This window comes from Thamnophis sirtalis, unplaced genomic scaffold (genome assembly GCF_051295495.1).
Source record: "Thamnophis sirtalis isolate CommonGarterSnake01/CBP01778 unplaced genomic scaffold, rThaSir2_p1.2 scaffold_5, whole genome shotgun sequence".
In the NCBI taxonomy this organism is placed as follows: Eukaryota; Metazoa; Chordata; class Lepidosauria; order Squamata; family Natricidae; genus Thamnophis; species Thamnophis sirtalis.
The window spans coordinates 71,165,782-71,186,431 of record NW_028261385.1 but is presented as its reverse complement, the minus strand read 5'-3'; the positions used below and the strand labels follow the sequence as shown (position 1 = coordinate 71,186,431).

Below are 20,650 nucleotides of genomic sequence, written 5' to 3'. Positions count from 1 at the left end.
GTTTTCAGCATATGGCATTGTTACATTAGCCATGAGGCCACAATCCTATTGCAGAGAAGTATTTTGGCTGGCAATTTACCAGCTCTGTTGTAGGACATGCTTGAGCACTTCCTAAAATGCACCAGAGGAGGGTGAGCTGTCTTCGCACCAGAAAGACAAATGATTCTCCTGCAGTGTCATTCTAAACCCTTTGCCAGAGCTGCCTTGTAAATGGACACTGCAACTGAGAAGGTTCAGAGCCGGCAGGAACCTGGCTGCCTGCACAGAACACCAACTTGTCTCCCCACTGAAGTGGTACCTATTTATCTACTTACATAGAACATGCTTTCAAGCTATTAAGTAGACAGAAGCTAAGGCGACTGACAGGAGTTCACCACACCATACAGTGCTAGGGATCGAACTATTGGAACAGAAACCATTTTCAGCATCATTAAGCCACTGCTCCTCTAAAAGAACTGATACATTGGCCAATTTTAGGGTTAACAAATAAAAGGCAAAATGTTAACAAAAACTATGAAGATATAAGATCAAAAATAAAGAATAAAATGGGTTTTAAGATTGAGAAAAAGGTAAAATACTTGGGTATTAATATCACAAATACGAACTGTATCTTATCTCAAAATAATTACACTAAGACATGGAATGAAATTAAAATATATGTTAAGATGGGTGAAAATACAAATGTCATTGCTAGGGAGAATTTCTATAATTAACATAAAAGTGCTATTTTTTTTCAGGACAATATCCATTTGGACATATATATTATATTTCCCCTGCCACACAAATTTAGATATACTTTTCCACATAATTGATATGCAATATGGAAAGGTATATATAAATTTGTGTGGCAGTGGAAAAATAGGAGTTAGATATAAGGTGTTACCAGATACAAAAAACAAAAATAAGACTGGGGTTAACTGAGTTGAAATTATATTTTGCAGGTTGCCATTTATAGTTTGGAGGAAAGAGTGGATATTGCTGATAAACAGGGGGCTTTTGCAACTAGAAGAACATGATCTGAGATTTGGAGGGCATGGATATTTATGGTATGATAAAACTAAGGATAATGTAGATTTTAAAAATAATTTTGCTAGATGTGCAATATTGAAAATATGGAACAGACATGAACCCAGATTGTGCCTAAAAATATCTTTGTAGCTCTCAGCACTAGATTAATTTCATTGAAGAAAAATGATAAGTAAACACAAATTACTAACAAGGTGGGAAATTGAAATTTTTGTCAAGAGAAATCCAAAATAAAATAAAAGAGAATATCTGGAAATAGAAGGCTACACTTATCAATAGTTTTCTCATGTACAATTATTAAAAAGATTTATGTATTGGTTTTAAGTATTAAGACTGAGTGTTTGAAATAGAACTGTGTGCAAAGGATGAACATATTAAAATGCATAAATTTATGTTGAAAAACAAGTGAAGGAAGATATAAAATAGGCTAAAATTTGATTATAAAATATAAATGGAACAGTAGGAGAATATGCACTCAAAAGGATTAAAATATACATTATGTTATAATCTTTAAAGGGGATTTTTAATAAAATGATATATTGCTGGTATATTTCAATTGAAAAATTGTCTAGAATATATAAAAGTACTTCAAATTTACAATGGATATTTTAGCATGCTTTATAGCTGTGCAAAACTGTTGGAAATTTTAACTCAATAACATTACATAATAACATATATTAATTCAGAAAATTTTAAAGATTAATATACAATTGAAACCAGAAGTGTTCTTTTGGAACCATTCAATAAACTGTTGTGAAGAAGTCAAGGAATTTTACTTTTATACATACATTTATACAAAGGTGGAAAGATTGGACATTACCCACAATGGAGGAATGGATAGTGAAGATGATGGAATTTGCTGAGATGGTCACATTAATTGCTTTGATCAGAGAAAAGAGACTAAGTTTAATGCTGACTGGAGAGTTCTTACAGACTTTTTGTGTGAAATAGGAAAAAAATGAAACTATGATATATGTTCTATTCAGTTTGATGAATAGAAACAAACTTGATTATAGAAAAATGTGATGTAAGTAATGCTGTAATCCAGAATAAGAGATTAATTTACATCTATAACTGCTGTCAAAAAATCAGAAGCTACTTTTTAATATATATATTTCCCCCCTGCACTTTTGGCTTTGCCTTTTTCTTCCTTCTTTTTTCTTTCTTTTAAATATTAGTTCTTGTTAGTTTTTCTTTTTCTTTTTAAAAGAAAAATAGTTTTATATGACTAAAATTCTAATTAAACTGCTGACAGACCAAACAGTTGAAGAAGTTAGTGTTCTAAAAAAGTTTATTGTTTTCTTTCCAATGTTATTTCTTTAGTCCTATTTCTAAAAATCCACAAATCTTGAAACTTGTTATTTTTTTTAAAAAAGGTGAATCATTCAGGGATGACATTTCTTTCTCAGCAATCTCAAGTGATAAAGCCCGCTTCTTTCTCAGATGTTCTTTCATTCTTTATGCATAATTAAAGATCTCAGAAAACATTCAAATGAATCTGAAAACTTTTCAGTTTAATAATTCATCCCACTTTATATATCCGTATAGACCAATTTAAATTTAAACAAAAGACAGGTTGACAGCTTACCTTCAACATAGGTTGGGAAAGAAGCCAAGCTCTTCCTTGACTGTAATTAAGACAAACAGGATATCAAACCAAGCTAAGCATGCTGAGGTTTGCTTTAAAAAGCCTTTCATGCAGACCTGGCAAAGTTATTCATCACACAATGACAGTTATTACCCAATCTCTGTAGACAGTTTATTAAGAAATCCTTAAATATGTATACCCTTAGCATTAATTAAGACTTTCCAGATTTACATGAGTATATAAATGTTAATATTTCTAATACACAAAATGTCATTAATAAAAATAATGCAAAGAATTCGAAGATTTCAATATTGAGGACTTTCAGGGAAAAATAATGAACGGAAGATGCCTCTGCTAAAAGCAGGGCTAACAAAGTGGCAGAATGAAAAGCACTGAATAGACCATCCCTTTGTAATTCCTCTCTGGACAAGAAGAGGATTTGAGATCACACATAAGTTGCTCCGCACAAGGAGATCACAAGAAAGAACCTCCAAAAGATGTGAAGCTCTTTGTTCAAATTATGGAGGGGGGCTTTATGGACACTGTGATTGCATACTTCCATTTCTAATCACTTTTGAAACTGCTTATTAACTGCTTATTTTCACTCATTAGGAACTTTGGTATCAATATGTTTTACAGCACAAGGTGAGTTCCCTTCAATTCTTAGCAAAATAAGTTTTAACTATAAATTTAGGGACTTTAAAAATCATTTTCAGAATAAACAGCAAAGGGGTTATTAGAACTTGTATTTTGGAAACTTACAAACAGATGAAGGGGCTGAATTAAGATTTTGAAATTAATTGTAAGAATCCTTCTTTTGGGAAAATCCTGATGTTTTTAAAATTCTTTCTGGGTAGAAGACACCATTTGCTGTATTTTAAGAGAAGATGATATATTACTAAAATTGTTTGGACTTGCTGTGATTAAGTTATCTCTTTATATATTTCTTTCTTTTCTATTTTTCTTTCTTGTTTTTTTTTCCTTTTTTGCATTTTCTAGTTCTTAGTTTTAGTGTTTAATTGTAATCTATATACTATTAAAACTGTAGTTCCTGTAACCTTTAACTGGGTGAAATTGCATCATAGAGTAACAGTTTTTAAACCCAGGTACTTCGGATGAGCTAACTTACAGGATGCATTTAAAATCCAGCACCCATGGCTTCTATGGAAAGTTGGCAAATTTTATAAAATATTTTATGACATAAATATTATCATAAAATGGTTTTATGACATAGAACAAAATGCCATAAAATGTTTCCTGTACTGATATCTGATGTGCTATAAAGTTCAACAGGGGCTATTTTCAAGGCAGATATGTTTATGAATGTATTCCTGAATTTTTATTAACTTTTCCACTATGTTAAAAGTTCTGTCATTGTTGAAGGCACTGAAATATCTTTGAATTATGACTCAATGGGTTATGGGTTGTCTAATGTTTAATAAAATGACTATTTACAAAGGATTTATATATCCAGAACTGTGATAAAAGCTTTAAACTATCCTCTAGTCAGTTCAGACTACTAAACATATGAACACTAAATCCTAAAATATAACATAGTTTAGAATTTGCTTGGTTTAGCACAATATGTGTACCCATCCAAATTAAGAAATCATGATTGATATCAATCATAGTGTATGAGTTCAAATTTTATGCTAAAAAACACCAAATAAATTATGGTTTAGTGCTATTACTAAATCAGGCAGTCTGCAACATAATTCTGAGAAACATAAAAAGATTCAACCATATGCATGTGCAGTTAACCTCAGAATTTATTAGTGACAGAAAGCAGTAAGACATGCAACTTAGCAGCTTTTAAAAATACATATCAATGTATATTTCAAAATTATTTCTTCAAGACAAAGAAAAAAAGCAACAATTTTTAGAGATATTAAAGTATAGATTTACCACTAACAGTTTACAATGGAAACTACTTTTTAATGGGTTTTTACTTGTCATTTGAAAAATGATCAACAGTAATTTGATATTAACTTTTAGCAGTAGTTTTATTTCTAAAGATGAAGCAATAGTTAATTTTTAAATTTGTACTACAGAATTGGCAGAAAACGTTTGCTGGAGTACACTATTTTAACTTAAAATGAATGAAGAACATCCATATTATTGGCTTCTTCAATACTTTTATGAGCAAGTCAATCAAATTATGTGGTTTATCAGTGTTATTATTATATACATAATTTTTGAGGTGATAAGGATTCATTTGAAAGTAAATAAGTTTGTCAATGCTGCAATAGCTTGGAATAAGAAAACCGCAGACCCAAGTGAGAAAAAATAATAGTAGAAAAGAGTCTGCTAACAAGGCAGTTTCTGAAAATTAAGCATTAGGTAAAATTCTGACATTTGTTTTCACAGACGAAATTTGTCACTGGGCTCATCACCTGATCCATTACAAGCCTGCAGTTATTTTTGATCCTATTGTACTAATAAGCCCTTTAAATAATTTATACAATTGCAATGAATAGATTATAGTACATTGTCTACTGTATTCAATAGCGTGATAATAAAGCAGCATAATTAGATGTATAAAGTTTCTGAGAACAGCTTGCTATCATGTGCACAAACTTAATCTAACTGATATAAAAGGTTTGATTCATTCTGGCTACTGTTATTACTATAAGTCTAGATTTCTTCCAAAATAGAATGTATATGGTGAAAGGTTGAAATTTATGATCTTTGTAACAAAGAGCACTGTGTGCAATATTCTGATTAATCTTGCCTTAAGTATTTGGTTTTATACAAAAATGATTATATGATTCCTCTCGCCACCATCCTGAACCATTGGTCTTAGTTGTGTTAGGTTCTCTTACTGAAGGGAATGAAGAGTAAAACATGTCACATCTAACATTGGGCTATGATCCCACCCACTTTCTTCAGCCTGCCCTCCATGGTGGCCCCTGGCAGATTACTTTGAAAAAAATGCAACTACCAACAGGAAGGTTCCCCACTCTGGCCTTAACACAGCAGATTGAGTGGGTGAAGGGACTCACCCATGAAATTCTGGATATTTCCTAAAAGATTGCTTCAACAGCTACCAGTTTAAGTTCTGGGATAGCTATTCTGTTTATTTCCCTTTCACAGCAAATATCATGGGGGGGGGGAGGCGGGAAGGAAAAATTATTGAATTATGGTATTGAAGAAAAACTTGACTGGAGGCATCAGAGAACAGGTTCATATTGGAATTTTCATTAATGTCTGAATAAATGTTAATATATTAACCCCGAGGAATTTCATAAGTAATTATAGAAGTATGAATGATTTTCAGATGTGGCCACTACATTTATTCTTTTGATACTGGGTAAAAAAGTCATTGTTTTCAAACATAGAAGAATTTCGAGAGGCAAGTCTCCTATATGTTAGAAAAGTTAATACTTTCTATTAGTCTTTAGTGCCATATTCACAACTTACAATTATTATTTTTGCAAAAAGGAATTCAATAGTCCTGATAATATGAAATAAACATAATGAGAAATGTACATCTATTATTAATACTGTAGCATCTCTGTTTTAAAGGCTCAGTTATTGTATTTGATTATATGGGGATATTAGGATTTTCGTCTGTTTGGTTAGAAATCTTTTCTGCTTCTAGGGCCCATATTTTGTAGCAGTATTCAACCTATAAGCAGATGAAGCAGAAATGACTTAATGAATCTGGTTTCAGCTGCTAGTTTTGTGTTTTCTCATACCTAGTACACAAGAATTCGTTCCAAAGAATCAAAATCTCTGCTGTCTTTAAAGAACAAAGAAAGGCAATTATTTTTATTTGTTGTTTGGAGCAAATGCCTAACCTCTCCTATCACAACAAATATTAAAAATATTACAAAGAAAGCCGTTGTTAGTCTATTCATATAAAACCTGAGGAAAGCAAAGCAATGGCTACGTTTTGCCAGTGTGTAACTTTGCCAGTATATAACAAAGAGACATTGATTTAGGAAGTAGAGTTACACGAAAACATGATTTCTACTTAGATATTTTAAAGGATAATAAATAAATCTAACACCCCTTCAGGATTATTTAGTAACCTATTTTTATAAACCTGCCTGCTTGTTGACAAACATAAAATTTATTGGCACTGCAGGTGGTGAAATCTTAAAATGTTTAAAATAGAGAAATACTATCCAAAATAGCCATGTTTCCAGTTTGTGTAATGCAAAACATAAAATTAAACTTGGAAAATATTTCTAATAAATGCACTGATTTTAAGAACGTTACACTCTACCTCCTTATTGGTGGGGGTTTCTGCTGTACCACAGACATCTTGATGATGTTGTACACTTGATGATTCAGCACCTTGAGGTGAAGAGGGATCAGGAGATGGAGACTACAGGATATACAAGGAAATAACATTCTGAGCAGGTAACATACAACATTTTACTATTTTGGTCTCAAGATTCAAAATTGGATTGAGGGTTCCAAAAAATAATAATAATAATAGTAAACTCAGTTAACCTAACTGAATTCCCACAACACTACCTTCACATTTATATTTGCTCATAAAAAAAAGTAAAACTGAGAATTACAAACTGCAATACTGAGCTTGAGCGGTACTTCGAATTTAAAGAAAGTGCTTCAAAGCATTTTTGCAAATCTTAAAGAAACTGCATTTTGTCTCCCAGAAATGGGAGAAAATGAATGCATGGTGGCTCTACCCAGCTACAATACAATCCCCCCAAAGCCATGTTTGTTTTAAGCAGTTGTCGATACATCTAGAAGCCCAAGGTACTCCAAAGTACTCATTCCTCCCAATTCATATGGCTTCTACCTTGATGATATTCCAAAAAGTTCTGAAAACCTGGATTCTTTTCCAGGTCTGGGGACAGGATGATGTTTCGTTTGGTTTTTTTTTCTCCTGATGAAGTCCCTTGGCTGCTTTATTGTATTGTTCTAGGTTTTTTTATAATATAAAGGGTTCAGAATTGTTGACAGTCAGGCATCTTTTAAACCTATGTAAATAAGTAAATAATGTTTTCTCTTCAAAACCTGTATTATATATCAATTTCGGATAAATTGCAATATTTACCCATGATAGTTCCGGAAATCATCAGGTTTGTAAAATTAACATAAACAACCTACCCCATTATTGTTGTTTCATTCATCATATAGAGGTCCAAATGGTGGCCAATTCATTTTCAGATATATTTGAGAGTAATGAGGCATCTCCCATCTTCTTTCTGCTCATCTTCCCTGCTCCTTCATACATGTTTTTCTTACATACTACACCGATTATATACCAAAGACTATAGTTGTCTGAATGTAATTCTGTTGCTGATACTAAGTTGCCAAGATCAGATCCATATACAAAATATAGGCAATTTGCACTGAATAGTTACACATCAGACCAGTAAGCAGTGCCTCTGTTGAAAACTGTTGTTCTCTTGCAAGACCAACAAAAAATACCAGAGCAAATATTAACGTACTTACTACTTACAATATGCATTTCCTGTTTTATAAGTTATCATATGTAAATAATCATATCATATACATTAGGCAGAACAAAGTATATAATCTATATACTTTATTTATGACAAATTTTTTTTTTACTGTAATGCAATCTTACTAACAATTTGTAATTATGCTAATAAAATCATTTCAATGAATACTATCCTGTACCCACTAATGTAGGGCTAAACCTTAATTAAATCAATAGGATTTAATCCTGAGTAAACATGCAGAGGGCAGCAGCATCTATCATTATTTATTCTATTTCTATAATTTACCTACCATGTTCCTAAGATACTCAGTGTCGTACATCCAGAAATTCTCCATTTTGATGTTGCTGTTCAACAATAATCCACTAGCAGATGGCAGCAAATTGCTTTTTCCAGTGGTATTATACGCTCAAGACTTGAAAATGAAGCCAGTAATAGGAGATGTTGCTGTGCTACCTATGTAGATTAACCTTCTCTGTTATTTAATAGCTGTAAGAAGGTCATTCTATTATACTATAGCAAAAAGCTCCTGCTCCATAAAAGGCTGTTAGTTCTTTTTATTTTATTGCTTTTCAGGAGCCTATATCTATCAAATTTAATCCTACTAGTGGCTTCCAAATAATAACAATACAGTAGAAAATACTATTATCAACATGTGAAATAAAAAAAGAATTTAGAATATTTTATTTAAATTGATTCATTATGAGTCATCTGATCATTGTCAAAGCAACCAGAAAGATAGATTTTCTCCATGGTTCTTTTAAAAACCAATGATAAATTTGAAAACTTTTCTACTGAGCATCTTTTAAAACACTGCAGAATTAAATACATATCAGCATAAATAAAATTGTTGTTTTAAATACTCATTTCAAATACATGATTTCAATTTCAAATATTCAATATTCATTTCAAATACATGATTTAAACATTAGTCCTTTGTACGCATGCAAAAGAAACAGCATGGCTGATCTAATTTTTTATAATAAAAAATTGAAAGAGAGAGAGCTTCTGAATGTAAGACATACCATTTTACTGATACTGAACCAAGAATCAGTCTTAGATCAGAATGAGAAGAAAGAAGTGGGAAAAAATGACATGAAAATAAAATAAATGTAGGAAAAGAAACTCTGCTATAGGTATTCCCTACTTAACAATGGTAATTGGAATGATAATTTCAACATCACGTGACCATGTCGCTTAGCAACGGCAGACCTCATTGTTGAAAAGGAGGCCATTAAGACATTAAGTCACATGATCACAACTTCCAAGTTCCTAAAGGTTTCCCCATTGACTTTGCTCATGGGAAGTCAACAGAGAAGGTCACAACTGTGACTTTGTGACCACAAGACGTTGCAAAGTTTGGAAATCCAGATTGATTGCCAAGTGCCCAGATTGCAATCATATGACTGTGGGTGTGCGGTCATGGCCAGAAATTTGAGAACCGGTTGTAAATACTACTTCTGCCATCACAAGTTAAAATAGTCACTGAATGAGTGCACTCTTTGTAATATTATTTTCGAAAATCTAAGAGTAAGAGGTAAGGGTGTGCGTGTGCAAGAGAGAAAGGGAGAAAGAAAGAGGGAGAGGGAAGGTATGACTTGAACACAAATATCTGAAAATACAGCTTGAATACAGGATAACATATGCATCTGCAAAGAAATTATCCCAACTTTGTAGAAAAGTGTAACTATGTAATAAAGACTGTAACATATTCTACACTAGTCCCCATGCTCCTGAACAATAGACCTCTTCTAGCATCTAAAGGTTGAAGACTGATGCATATATCCACACACACCAAGGCTCATACCATGTAACAAAAGTATTAAATTCTTTTGAAAAATGATATTTTGTCAGTTTAAAAACCTAAATTAAAGGAAAGCCAAAAGTGATGTGACACAATTGTATTATTGTCTCCTTGCGGCTGCTATCATTTTCAAACCAAAATGTTGGTTTATTTCTTTTTTGTATTATTTATTTGTAATAGAAGCTGAATTAAGTTTGCAAATTAAAAGAAACTGAAGTAAGAGGCGGGGACAGTTAATAAATTAACAAAGGTCTGACTATTACAGCATTTAAAGTGTGCTATTTTAGGATGCGGGTGTTCATTGTATAATTTTAGGTATTAGCACTAAATAAAATACCCTACCATCAGCGTTCTGAAGTGCAATTCCAAACCCTTTTTTTTTTTTAGCAAATGCTGAGCACTTCCTCACATCCATATTGCTGGTCACAATCCTTTAGCCCCTTCCAGCACCTGAAACCTACTTAATTATTCAGTGCAACCTTCTCTATTCCCTTTATTAATAATAGATTGTCCCTGCTGTAGGAAAAAAAAAACAACCAGAAGCTTTACAAAATAACTTGAGCATCAGATTCAGAACTAAGCTAAAAATAGAATGAGCATTACCTCAACAAAGAGGTGAAGACACGTTATCTTAACAAAAAAGTTAAAACTCCAGTTCATCAAACCATATTACCCATGTGTATAATTTTCAAAACAACACGAAAACAAATCTGTCTGAAGCTTGCAAACCAAGTAAAGGCTGTCACCAACTGTTCTTCAACATGGCTGAGAGGTATTCACTATACGAAGTTATTGCTCTGTTGGTCCCAAAAGAGAGGGCGCACAAGGCCCTTATTTGCTAAACATATAACTGCACAAAATGTAATTTCTTCTGAGGAAACAATGTTAAAATAATATGTCTGTCAGGCCTGCAGCCATCTTTGCTTTTGGATCTTTGGCCTGTCACACTGTCTTATTATTCCACTATGCATTTTTTATGGGAAATTCTGTGGGAAAATGGGAGAGGGGATTGTACAGAGTTAGATGATATGTAGCCATAACAAAATTCTTTCTAAAAAGCCAAGGTCATCCTTTGACTTCGCACCTCTGCACCGGACCGGAACTGGATGGGTGGAACTGCCAGCATGGCAGTGGAAGATTGGACCATGTGATGGACTTGTGGGTGTGGGGGCAAGATCTTGAACTTTCAACTGAGTGGGGAAAACTGGGAAGCTTTAAGATTCGAGTTTTCCCAGATGTGCCAATATGGCTCTCTTAATAAATTGGAACTTTGAGCTACTTTGCCTTGGACTCTGATTAACTTTTGGATGCTATTTGGAACCCTGACATTAACCCGAATCGACAATGTATTAAGGCTAATGGTTTCTAAACAGTGGTAACAGTAATGGTTACTAAGTGAAACCTGCCTCTGATCAGAAAAATTGTGAGAATCCAATATGTCATTATCACAGACAATCTGTAATTTCACAAATGTTCTAGCCACTTCTTTTGGAAGAACAGAACCTGGCATTCAGAAGTCTGAAATACTCAATCTGTGGTCACTAAGGAGCCCAAGAACCTATTCCTTGAGACCTGCACAGCTCCTGATCTTCCCTCCCGATGTTCAAAATTACATTCCTTTTTAACTGGGTGACCTACATGCAGTAAAGTGCTAAATCTTCCGCACTATTTTTATTTTTAAAAGTATAAGACTTTGGAGTCTTAAATACATTCTTAGGAAAGCAAAATACAGGATGCATTCATTTTGCCTGCATTTTCTTAGGAAGTTTGCTTTTGTTTGTGTACTATTAGTACATTTTGTTTGTTTGTTAATTAAATTTTAATAGTGGACATACAGAATGAGTGCTTTGCCTGACTACATACAAATAACATAGTTTTCTTCTATCAAATGTACATTGCATACTTAGTGGGAGCAAGAAAATATGCAATATAACATATGGGGCTGCAACCTCGTTTTTGGCTTGTATGTTGAGTTCTTGATGCAAGCTACATCTCTCTGAGCCAAATTGGTACATCTTTTAAAGAGTGGTATAAAACATAAGGTGTATCAGCATTGATGTATATTCCAAAATATTTTATGAAATCCCGCAAATAATACTAGCAGATTAATAAATTGTAGCAATAAGGGGGAAAAACATCACTATTTCTGCACCCTTATTGCATAATGGTGATGGCTGTATGACTGCCCTGTTTAGGATGTCCCACTCCCTATTGGGGTTCTTGGGCCACAGGATCTTCTCCAACGCTATGTTGAAGAACACTCATGGTATCTGATAGGAAATGTCATTCAGATTACCTTGGAGTTGGACCCTAACAGGCAAATCGTAATGAGTTGCCCAAGGAAGAATCTTGGAATGTTATCTGGACTGAGTTTGATTCTTATTCCCAAGAAAGTGAGCAATGTGCTCTTGCCTGTTAGTCCAACCCTCTGTTTGTTAGATCCTGGCTTTCCTGGGTTATTAAAACAATCAAGGAGATGATGATGATGGGATGGCTTCAGCTGGTGGTTTGAGCCTTTTTGAGAGAGACAGTGGTCCCACCAGCCTTGAAGGAGATAGCAATAAATCCCTTCCTCAAGGGATTACTACTGGATAATTGTTGAAGAATTATCTCTGTTGGAAAACTATCAGCCAGTTTCAAATTTTCCTTTTCTCATGGAGACAGTGGAAAAGGTAGTTGAATGACAGCTGCAAAGGATCTTGGGGGATCTTGAATTGTTATCTGGAGTGCTTTCAATCTGGCACAAGGTCAAGGTAGAGTGCAAAGATAAGACTAGTCATGCTTGCTGATGATTCTTGTGGATTCTTCGGGATAGGAGTGGTGCATCCATCCTAGGGCTCCTTGATATTTCAGCAGCTTTCAATACTTCAACCATATTATCCTTCTGGACTGGCTACAGGAATTAAGAGCTCAAGGCACTGTGCTCCAGTGGTTCACCTCCTTCTGCAATGCTCAGTTCCAGTCAGTATAGACACAGGGGAAGAGATGGCCCTTCATGTGTGGGGTGTCTCAGGTCATTTCTCCCCTGTCCTGTTCAATATCTACCTGAAAGCACTTGATGAGGTCATCTGGGAGTTTGAGATACAGTATCTTCACTATGCTGATAGTACCCAACTTTACATCTCCATCCTGAATGATATAGGTGAAGCTGTCAATGCACTGATCCAGTATCTACAGGCTGTTTGGTTCTGGATGGGTGTGGGGGGGAACAGAGTTTGGCTCAATCCTAACAAGGCTGCAACTGTTTAGACCTCCTGTTTGGGGGATGTCACCATCTTTGGTCTTGGATGAGCTCCACTTCCACAGCCAAGACTGATGTGCAGTCTTGGGGTTCCTTCTGAATTTGCAGCTACTGCTCAAAGAGCAGGTGGCAGCTGTGGCCTTTGCATACCAGTTGCACCCTTTCCTTGATCAGGAGGCCCTTCAGATAGTCATTCATGGTCATCTTACAATTAGATTGCAACACATATAATAGTGGCTGCTCTTGAAAACCACCCAGAAGCTGCAACTGGTTCAAAATGCAGTGTTGTGTGCAGTAATTAGTGTCTCTCAGTGTGCCTAGATTTCACCACTGCTATGCAAGTTGTATTGGTTGTCAGTTGGCTTCTGAGTACAATTCAAGATCTGATTATTACATATAAATCTCGGTATGGGATGGGGTCTGGACCAGAGGTGGGTTGATGCCTGTTTGGTCTGGTTCAGCCGAACCAGTAGTGGAATTCAGGCCTAGGTCACAGAACTGGTAACAAACCGGTTCTCCAGTGTCTTCTGCCGTTGCTGGCATGGTTCTGCGCATGTACAGAGCAATTTTTAATAAAATACGGAAGCTACGTGCGGCCGGCGTGTATGCAAAGGAAGCAAGCAGCGCTTGTGCAAAGCGTGCATGCAGCGAACCAGTACTGACCGATTCAGGAGCCCACTCCTGGTCTGGATATATGAGAGACTGTTGGTCGAACTGTTTCTGCCTGTCCAGGATATTCCAGAAAAATGAATGTCTCCAGGTCCCCTCCATTAAACACTGCCATCTAGAAGTGTGTCTTCTCTGTTGCTGCCCCATCCTCTACAAACAGCATCACTTCCAGACATTACAGTGGCATCCACTCTGGAGTTCCAGAATGCTTTGTAAACTTGCTTTTGATTCCAGGCTATAGGTTTCTATTTATTATTTGTTAAATGCCCCTGTTTTGCTGTTTTTCTTATATATTAAGTTGTGGGTCATTGGTGCTCTCTGAGTTTGGGTATTTTCCTGTAGACGTTTCATTACCAAACTATACAGTAACATCACTGAAGTGTCGGCAAGAAAACAATCAAGCTCAGAGAGCACCTAGGATCCCACAGTTCAACCCTGAGTATAAATATTTTCTTCTACCAGTGTATTACATTATTTTAGTTTGAGCTGTCTGCTTGATTCAATGTTTTTATCGGTTTTCATATTTTTCCTTGCTTTATACGATATCCAGAGGCCACTGGAGTTGGGCACCCAATAAATTAAAATAAACAAACAAATCAATTCTACCAAAATTTATTATGTGTACCTTTCTGGTATTAAATTTGCATAGAAATTTTAAAAACCTGGCACTTTAGCATGCCAAACATAAAAATACCATAATGGGGAATTGAGGATACTGTACTGAAAGCAAGAAAATTTTGTAAAAAATAAGTATTGTCAAAAGAACTATGGAATAATGTGGCTTATGGCAGGAAAACATCTGCTATATGGATGATTTAAAAGGTCATCATATTTCAAAAGGGCTAACAGCACAGCAACACACTATTGATAACAAAAACAAAATTCCTTAGCACAGGTGCTTAGAATTCTTTTCCAGAAAGTTCATGTTTTATGCAAGCCATCTTAACTTTTTTCCTCCTTTTTGTTTGATATACAACAAAGATCAAAAGATAGCCAAGAGGAAGTTCATATATTAATAATTATAATTTTAAAGCACATTTTTAAAAAGAGCAGAGATCTTTATTGTATGTAACATGATGTTTCCAAAGCAAATAAAAAAACCTACAACCAACCTGCCATAGATATCAAGTAGTAATTTAATGAAAATTCTGACCTTTGCTTTCAAAGTGCAATTCAAAATTGGTATACTCACATCTCCCTCTAGTGGTCTTTGATCCTCGCCATCCCTGGTCGGGCTGATATCCTGTCTCATCACCCAGATGGGTTCTTTGGGTTCGTCAGGAGTATATGGAGAACGAATAGTCTTTGTTTTCACTTCTTCAATAGCTTCCTTAATGTCTTTAATTGCCAGTGATATGGCATCCCTTTTTTCCTTGCTATATCTTTGCACTGATTCACCTGCATTAACAGCTGTTCTAGAGTTGGTTGAAACCTGATTGCTGCCTTTATGGCGCATGTTAGCAGGAACATTAGGGTCCACATTTTGTTCTGCTTCTGGCATCTCTTCAGCAGCTTTGTCCAGGCTCTGAGAACTCATGCTTTGTTTGACTTCAGCTACTATTTGGTCTATATCTTCCTCTTGTTCATAACTGTCCATACGAGGATACGGGGCAAATTCTGCCTCCTTTTCAGGACTGTCGGATTCCCCATCGGAGCGCTCATCATAGTGGTGAAGGCGTGCACCCAAAGCTTCCTTTCGATAGTTGTCAGCTTCTTCCCTCTCTTGCTCATACAGTCTAAGACCTTCCCGCACATCAAGGTCAGGGGTGTCACCTATCTCTTCATACACATGTTCCTGCAGTCCATAATCAGCATAGGGCTCTGCATACTGCTCATCTTCCCCTCGATGGAAGAGCCTGTGAGTGTACACGTACCCAGAATACGCTGCATTCATGGCTTCCTCATGCTCAATAGAATGAAAGTGCAAGTGGTTGGGAAGAGTTCGGTTATGAATGGTTTCAGCGTGCTCTGCCTCAGCATTTTCAGTGTACTCTTCTGCTTCAGGTCGATACTGCACCCCATAGGCACTCTCATCCTCATTCTCGAGTACTCTGTCACCTTCATAGCTGTCTTCTGCTATGGCTATGACATCTCCTTCAGCAGTGTCAGTATGATAATGGAAGCCACTTTCGGTGCTGGCTGACCGTGCTAATGTGCTTTCCTCTTCTTGCCTAGAAGGTCGTTCATGGCTGCCATTGGCACATCTTGGGTAATGAATGGCATACTGTTGCTGTTCTTCTTCTACTTCAGAATGTTCTAGGTCTGCCTCTACAGATTCATTCACTTCTCTATTTCCTAGTTCATCACTGACCTCTCCTTCAGGTGGTCCTTCAAAATGGTTCATGGCAGGTTCTACTAGATATTTCACCTATTCTACTGACATTTTGTGTGTTGAGGCTGTAAAGAAGTTACAAAAAGAACACTTTATTACATAGAAAAAAGAGAGATATTTTAAAACCCACTTCAGCTACTATAAAAAGTAGGCAATTAGTTTGCATTTCCACTTTTGCAAAAAAAAGTCTCATAAATAAGAATTCTCTACAACTGGAATGGCAAAAATCAATAGTTGCTATAAGCAGAAATCACTAATAACAATTGAGAGAATGAATGGAATAGGACGACTAAGTGTCTAAGAACAGAATAGGCAGATTGATTAGACAGACAGCATGAAAAATATCAAGAAAAGAAATAATTGCAAATAGGAAAGAAAGAGGATACAAAATAACTACATAGAAAAAAGGTAATATAAAATATGTGCAGGTGAAATTCTTGTTTGTATATGCTTGTAGCTATTTAGATATACTTGCCAAAAGCCACATTTCAAAAAAGAGGCAAGGATAGGCGAAAATGAATCAATATTCATTTAATTAATAATTACTGATTAAAATGAATTGCTTTTTAAATAAAATAATACATTCATAAAATTACTTAGTCCTGTATCTGCACTTTTCCCAACAGAACATACAAGAGGAAACATATTTCCCCCCAGGAAGGTCAGAAAAGAAAAAGAAAAATCCAGAATGGAGATAAGCCATGAGAAGGGAAGGAAAAGGGAGCAAAATAAAAATAGATGGAGCTGAAGCAAGGGAAAGAGGTATCTAAACAGGAAAGAAAAAGAGAGAGAGAGAGAGAGAAGTCCTACTTAGTCATTTAAAATAAAGGTTAAAATCAGCAGGCAAGCAACCCCTGCCAAGTGATAGCAAAACTTCAAAGACCCAATTTTTATCCATGCTTTTCAGTCTAACCTTTACCTGCCTCCACTCCTTTATTTTTAACAGTATCCTATATTCTTGTACTTAAATGCAAAATGACCCCTCATCCATTTCACAGTAAAGGTTGGTAGGGGATCCCAGGAAAAGACATTTGATTTGTGCTCGCTTCGACAGCACATATATTAAAACTGGAACGACACAGAAAAGATATTTAAAGACTTGCACACCGGTGTTATGGAAAGTGGCAGAAATATATTTTATATTGCGAAGCTTTGTGAAATTTTTGATATGCAACATTATAAATAAGGACAGTTCTAGAGCCTGAACCATCATCAAACTATGCACTAAAATAACATATAAATTGTAGTCATGGTCTATTGCAATTTTTAAAAAAAGTATTCCCAAATAACTTTGAAATTTGTCACATCGATAAATATTTAACACATAGAATTAACGCAAAGCCACAAATCTCCTGAATTTAACAATGAGTGGCATAAATAACATGTTGCTCTTTCCGCTAAGCCCACTGACTGCAGTGCTGGGGAGACAATTTCATTACTACTCATTACTGGAATTGCTTGCACACATTGTTTTAAGGCTTCACTGCTAAATCAAGAGATGGCAATTAGTTCTCTCTAAGCAGTGGCCGGGACAATGAAGATAACTAAACTAAACAAAAAGACCCCATCCCCACAGCCTTCCTCTCCCCCTCCTACTTCGCATTTTCAACTTTCTTGTCATCAGAGGGGTTCAAGCCATCTCAGAAGCAGGCTATTCATTCCAATGGAGAAACAAGTTAATCAAGCAGGAGAATTAACCCTACCAGGCAGTGGTGGGTTCCTACTTGTTCAGCTGAACCAGTAGTGGTTTGGCAGCCCGGGTCATGGAACTGGCAGTAATCCAGGCTTGCTACGCCCCCAAACTGGTTCTCCGGGTGGCACCATAGGCACCTGCATCTTGTTTTTTGCTTCTGCGCATGTGCAGAGCAATTTTTATTGCACTGTGCATGCACACGTGAAGCACCCACGAGCGAACTGGCAGTAGTGACTGCCGGAACCCACCCCTGCTACCAGGACTATAAGAGATAAAGATTTAGTAGACAAAAGCATGTGCAAGAGGCAGTTGAAGATCATTCCCATCTGAATTGCTACAGCTACAGCAATTCTTGTATTAGCCCGATATCCAATCGGGATATAAGTTTTTCCTCAGATAAGAGTTCCAAAATTACCTTCCAGTCAAGCTATGTATAGAAGAGGATATGACATTATGATCAGAGTCTGTTAATTCATGTATGCTAGCAGGATTAAAGATGAAATGGTCCTTCAAATCTTTTAGTAAAACAAAGGGTAAGGGAAAACCAACAAAACAAAACAAAATGCTCTAATGTGTGAATGAGGCATGATCTCTTCTTCCTTCACCAGTAATTTTATTTTGATTCCATAAGCATGCACACTCAAGGAACATTGTGTAAAAAAACAATCATGAGGACTGCCTGAATTTATGTTGTAACAAAGCAGAGGCTAGATTTTTTTCAGCCATTCTTACTTGAAAGAATAATTAATTAAGGCTAACCATGGCAAAAAAAGTCAAGATAAAAAATTGCGTAACTAAAACCCTTCTGCTGCTACCTATAGGGTAGGACTTCGATCACACGAATGACCATGCAAGCCACCATCTTGATCACATACTGTTACTGTTGGATCTTAAAAAGCCAAGCAGCATTTCCCTTTTTTTTTTTTTGACTGGGTTTTGGATGTTGTGTCTTAGAATTTAATTTCAGATAAAAACTAGTCTACACGGGATTAAGTTTTTATCTAAATAACAATTGGGAAATAGTAATTGGAGGGGAAGGGGGGAAGAGAGAAATTTTAATCTTAATATTGATATTAAGAAAGGTTAATCAGAATTCTTCCACTCTTTTGATCAGGATTGCTAGTGGCAGGGGCAGGAGTGCGGAATTAAAACCTTTTTATAATTGCCAGCAACCTTAATCAAGATGAACTTCTGTTATTAAGAAAGCTATCTCAAAACCTAGCCAGCAGATAATAAGGTTGTATAGATTAATCAAATATTATTCATGGTGTAAGGCAGTACTTCCCAAACCTGGGTAAATCGCCCCAATTTGGGTAAAAGTAATTTTTAGGTAATGACACATGAATCTATTATAATAGATAGATAATTATCCAATCACAATAGGGACATTTAAATAAAGATTTTCTGATAAGCAGAAAAAAGAACTTTCTGATAAATGGTTTCAGGTAATGAAAGAAAATGTTTGGGAAGCAGTGGTCTAAAGGAGCCAGAAGCTGTCCCATTTACTAGAGTTAATGTCTTCAAACATTACCACTACTTCTCTAGGACCTCAAGACACTTCCATCTATCTTTCTAAATGCGCTTTGGGTAAATTAGAGTGGGAAATTGCCCAAAGGGCCTGAAATTTGCATTGCGGTTGATGAGGCATTTTGCACGCAAAAGACTGGCTCCAGTGGTCAAGGTTCAATTTGTTATTCAAAGAGTGGCCTACTTTATGCAGTGACCATAGGATACTTTGCATACAGATTGCAATTTTTTAAAATTAGGGAGTGGGTTTTTGTATTTTTAAAATCTTTTTTTGTATTTTAACACTGAGAGAGAGGGGGGGGAATCTTCCTACATTACCTGCACAGCCTTACACAAGGAAAACATAATCAGAAGATTTATGTTTATTTATTATTTATTAAAATATCTGCATGCCGCCGCAATAAAAAAATGACTTGGTAGCACATATAAAAGATGCAATACAATATATAGCAAAGCAAAACACATATAAATATTAAAAACAGAATAGCACAATAAAAAGAGAAAGAGAATAAAAGATAGCAACAAGAAGTCAGGGGAAAGCTCTCCAAAAAGTTCAATCTTTAGAATCTTGTGGAAAACCAGCAAATACAGAAACAGCCTGATCACCACAGGGAAGCTGACAATATTGGTGCTGTAATAATAATAATAAAAGTTCCCTTTATTTTGTGGATTTTGTAGTAGTTTCTCCCTGCTAGATTCAATTTGGCAGGTTGAAATTGGCATGTGCTAAGCCATGAAGGGTGTTATAGATGTAAAAAAAACAGAACTAGATTGAATCCAGAAATCAACTGTTAACCAATGCAGTGCAGGGGCAGCTGCATTTTGAACCAACCAAAGTTTCCAAATATTCTTTAAGGTCAAACCCCAATAGAGCACATTACAGTAGCCTAGGTGGGTGACGGTTAAGGGCATGAGTGACTTGCCAGCAACAGAAACATCAGCTGATGTTGGGCACAATCCCATTTGGCAATGGTTTTTACCTGTTCATCTAGAACAGGGGTGTCAAACTCACGCGCTAGCCACCCCACCCCCATTTAATGAAGGGGGGAGAGTCTTTTTTTGTCATATGATAATGTGACATCACGAGTTTGACACCTGCGATCTAGAGCAACTCCAATTATTCCTTATTTTATAGGTACCAAAAAGCAGATTTGCCAAGGCAGAAAAAATTAAAGATGTAGTGTGATTGTTTGTAGGTGTGTTCCTCCCTACGCAGGTTTGGACTCATTCCTAACTTGGCTGATTACAATGAGAGATGAGCATGCCAATGTAGCCAGAATGCAAAGAGATTCTCATTTTATAGCAATAAAATGTATGGGGGTGTTTATT

The 20,650-nt window shown here is 35.7% G+C and overlaps 1 protein-coding gene across 4 annotated transcripts in view; it reads right to left on the bottom strand.

Moving 5' to 3' along the window:
• The window catches only part of APBA1 (amyloid beta precursor protein binding family A member 1), an 88,862-nt gene that overhangs the window by 28,994 nt on the left and 39,218 nt on the right, over window positions 1-20,650 (bottom strand). For all 4 annotated transcript variants that reach the window (XM_014052250.2, XM_014052242.2, XM_014052258.2 and 1 more), the window contains 3 exons: window positions 14,962-16,166; window positions 6,846-6,947; window positions 2,615-2,654 (listed from right to left, as the gene is read on the bottom strand). In XM_014052250.2, coding sequence (XP_013907725.1) covers window positions 2,615-2,654; window positions 6,846-6,947; window positions 14,962-16,113 — 1,294 coding nt within the window. In that variant the 5' untranslated portion in view covers window positions 16,114-16,166. The remainder of the gene's footprint in view (window positions 1-2,614; window positions 2,655-6,845; window positions 6,948-14,961; window positions 16,167-20,650) is intronic.